At 43.1% G+C, this 3,612-nt stretch overlaps 1 protein-coding gene across 1 annotated transcript in view; it reads right to left on the reverse strand.

Annotated features, from left to right (window-relative positions):
- Positions 1-1,231, reverse strand: part of tfe3a (transcription factor binding to IGHM enhancer 3a) — a 17,106-nt gene extending 15,875 nt beyond the window's left edge. The window contains exon 1 of the mRNA XM_024292614.2: positions 835-1,231. Within this exon, the coding sequence (XP_024148382.1) occupies positions 835-962 (128 nt within the window). The 5' untranslated portion in view covers positions 963-1,231. The remainder of the gene's footprint in view (positions 1-834) is intronic.
- Positions 1,232-3,612: the final 2,381 nt, after the last annotated feature.

Consider the following 3,612-nt stretch of genomic DNA (forward strand, 5'->3'; position numbering starts at 1 on the left):
GCTGTCTGTTGGTCATTGCCACATCTTTAATAAATTACAATAACATTGTTTAATTCTTGAAAGTATAGTCCATGTGCCCCCTACAGGTTGAATCGAGGTATTACAGCTGAATTTTGTGATTGGTCAAACCATGTAAGTTTCAGAAGTCCCACGTCATGATCTGCAGCTCCAGTATTGATAACAGTCCTGTCCCCCCAGCCCCACCCCAATGACTGGATTTTCAATTTCGGCTGTGGGTGGAGTCAGCCTCCAACTTCCCTGTTTGGTTGCCCTTTAAGCTAACTGCTTTGGCATCTTTGGTGGTCACATTCGGCTTACATCATTCACAGTTGCATTATCGCAGGTAATGCCATATAACTACTGGGACTTTTGTTTCCTTTTCATTTATTTGCACATTTAAATTTAGGTGGGTGTTGAATTTTTCCCCCATAGCCCCTCTTGAGTTTTCTACCAGGATAGCTTCAATGTCACATGTAAAATATTTAGTCTGTATAAAATGTATGAAACTTTTTTTTTTTTAGTTAAATTCACTTCATTTGAATCCATTGTCCTCTGTGAATGAATGTGTAATAACAATTGATTAGACTAACATGCTGGTCGAGACATTTTTCCTACTGAAAAACAAAACACAAACAAAGCTACAGATAACAAGTTGACCAGAGGTTACATTGTGGTTCTGGTCCGGCCCACTGGAGCTCAGACGAGTTGAACCAGAAAGAGGCTGACCCCCACGTCGACACCGTTCCATCTTCCAGTCAGCTTCTGCTAATAGACGGTCTGGACGGAGATCCGCTAAGCGGAACCGGGACAAGATCTGAGCAGGACGGGACTCACCGGACCAGGTTGAGGGTCTCGGTCGAATCCAGAACCACATAGACGGTGTGCGGCTCCAGGATCCCGTCCTCCTCGAGCTGGTTCAGATCGGTCCCAGCTCGGGACGGCTCTGGGATGACGCCTGACATGTCTCCGCAGATCCCGATAATCACGGACCGTGAGATCAGAGATTGAGTCGAAAGTTTCCAGTAAAGGCGGCGAGACCGGAAGAGGAGGGGCCGGTGAGCTGCGCGATAACGGACCGGGAATGAACTCTGTTGGCTCTAAAACTGTGGAAACTGCAGGAAGCGGCTCCAGTGGTTCGTCCTGTAAACATTAGGCGTGTTTTATCACCGAGGAGGACGCAGCGCTGAGCTGATCGCCGGAAGCGGTGTGTGCTGGTTGGATTTTTGCTCCGACGTCACATATGCGCTGTCTATGGCAAGCCAAAGAGGTCAATAATCGTCGGGAAAAGCGCCGTTAAAAGACGGCGCATTGGCCATGAAAATCGCTGCTTTCAACGCACGTGTAAATTACGGCGTCTTGTGTTGTCCCAAAAACAGTGCACTGTCCCAGAGAAATACAAGTTAACTTATAAATGCAACAATAACACATAGAACCACAGATGATTTGTTCTGAGTTTCTTTTGTTGCATAAATGCAAATGTTTGTCTGATGCTTAGCATCAAAACCAAAATTAACCATTTCAAGTTAAATAAATTCTAATGATGATTTAATCCGAGTGATGTTGATCACCACACTTTTATGACAAACATGCCTATGGTAGCACAAGGGTTACCAAGATGGAAAGTGAGACACAGTAACATGATCTACGTCATTCAATCAATCATAGAATCTTCCTATGCAGCCACTAAAAACCACAAAACACTTACACCTGTGCAATGTCATTAGGGTAATGGTTTATTAGGGGCAGATTCTTTCAACCAGTACTTTAACAAGATGGAGACCACTTTGTGTCTCAAAGATAGCATGGGTGAAGTGATGTGTGCAAGTAGAAATCTGGCTGAGTAGCTGCATTCTGTGAAGATGGAATTAACGTTTGTTTGTAATTAAGTTCAGAACATGAAAGATGAGATGGAAAATAAATGTTTTGATGTCCATCTTCAGCCACAAGGAAAACTTCTGACTAAAGCCTCACACCAGTAGCCAAATGGCTAGTCGCGTTCAGCCGCCGTGTCTGAATACTCCTGCCTCCCTCCACTACAGAGTCCGACAAATGTGTCAATAAAGTCACGAATAAATTCCGCTCTTATAGACTTCACACATCAAATGACACTCCATTTACTAGACCTTTGCCACTAACATTCGGTTGTTTTATAACAACAAACAACATTTTATAAGAAATTACACCATGGATTTTAAATTCAAGGCTCTACAATCACACTGGATGCTCACAACATTCCAATGTGTCAAAGACCGGATTAAAATACTGTGGAGGTAAAGATTACATTTAGTATTATTCAGTAAGTGTTGCATTTTCAATTGTAATCTCACTTTTACTATTGAAGAGAGCAATGGTTTTTTGTTTAAAACTTAATTTTCTTCTAGCTTTTAATCTTAAACAGAAAATGGGTCAACTAATGCAAATTGACACTGGCTCCAAGTTTGTTTCAGCAAATGAATGACATTTTCTGAAGGTCGGGAGTGGGGAGTGCACCAGTGGGGACTATAATTTCTACTCAACTGCCGGGCCCCACCGCGCATCCGCTGGGCCCCTCCGTGCAACCGCCGGGCCCATCCAGATTAACAAGAGGGCAAAAGTGTCGGAGGTTAGAAGATATTTATGAGTAGGGACCATAATTTCTACTCCCCTGTCCCCTTCAGCACAGCCAGAAGGCAAAAGTGTTGGAGGTTAGAAGGTGTTTGAGGTTATTGGTTTGTAAAATCTGTGAAAGCGGACATCTATGAACAATAAATCACCTTCCCATCTCCAGTCTGAAACACTTGCTTATGCAATGTGTTTTTTCCAGTATTATTAAAGAAGCTGCTAAAAGACTGCAGAGGATCATCTGCACACAAATTCAAAAATAAGAAACAGGAGAAATGAGTGAATTTCAATTCTGTGTCAAATAATCTCTATAATATTGTCCATCATCATTTGTTGGGTGTGCTGCGTCTTCCAAAAACACATTATTTTCCTCCTGATACCCTTCAAAGGTGCCGTCTGTGTCCAGGCATATGTTATGTAAAATGCAGTCTATGGTTACAGTGGATCCAATGGAATGGAGAAGGTAGTGATGCAGGATTTTTAGTCCTCTGAGCTTTGTATTGAGCAGACCAAAGGCGTATTTAATGACCACTCCAGCTGAGTTGAGCTCTTGGTTGAAATGCTTTTGCCTGGCTGTCAAGTGACCTTTATCCTGATATGGCATCATGATGTGCTTGGACAGTGGGAAGGCAGAATCCCAGACGACATATGTCCCTTGGGGATCCACATCTAATATTAGTGCCACAGTTATGTGGCAAGATTTTAGAAAATGATTTGCATAACCACAGTTTGGTTCTCATGGTTGATGTAACAATGGGCCAAAGTCATCATGGAGAACACATTGAGAGGTAGGCGTGGGTCAGAGATGGGCAGCAGAAGGACAAACACTCAGAAATGCAGACCAGAGACACAAACAAGACTTCACTCCTCACAGTGCTGACTAAATACTGCTGGGAGTGATTACTGATGGGAACCAGCTGTGGAGATGGTTCCAGCTGAAGACCAGAGGAGGAGATTCATGACATCTGAGCTATGGTGGTTTTTGAAGGTTAATTTGTGGTCGACATTTTT

This window comes from Oryzias melastigma, linkage group LG7 (assembly GCF_002922805.2).
Source record: "Oryzias melastigma strain HK-1 linkage group LG7, ASM292280v2, whole genome shotgun sequence".
NCBI classification, from domain to species: Eukaryota; Metazoa; Chordata; class Actinopteri; order Beloniformes; family Adrianichthyidae; genus Oryzias; species Oryzias melastigma.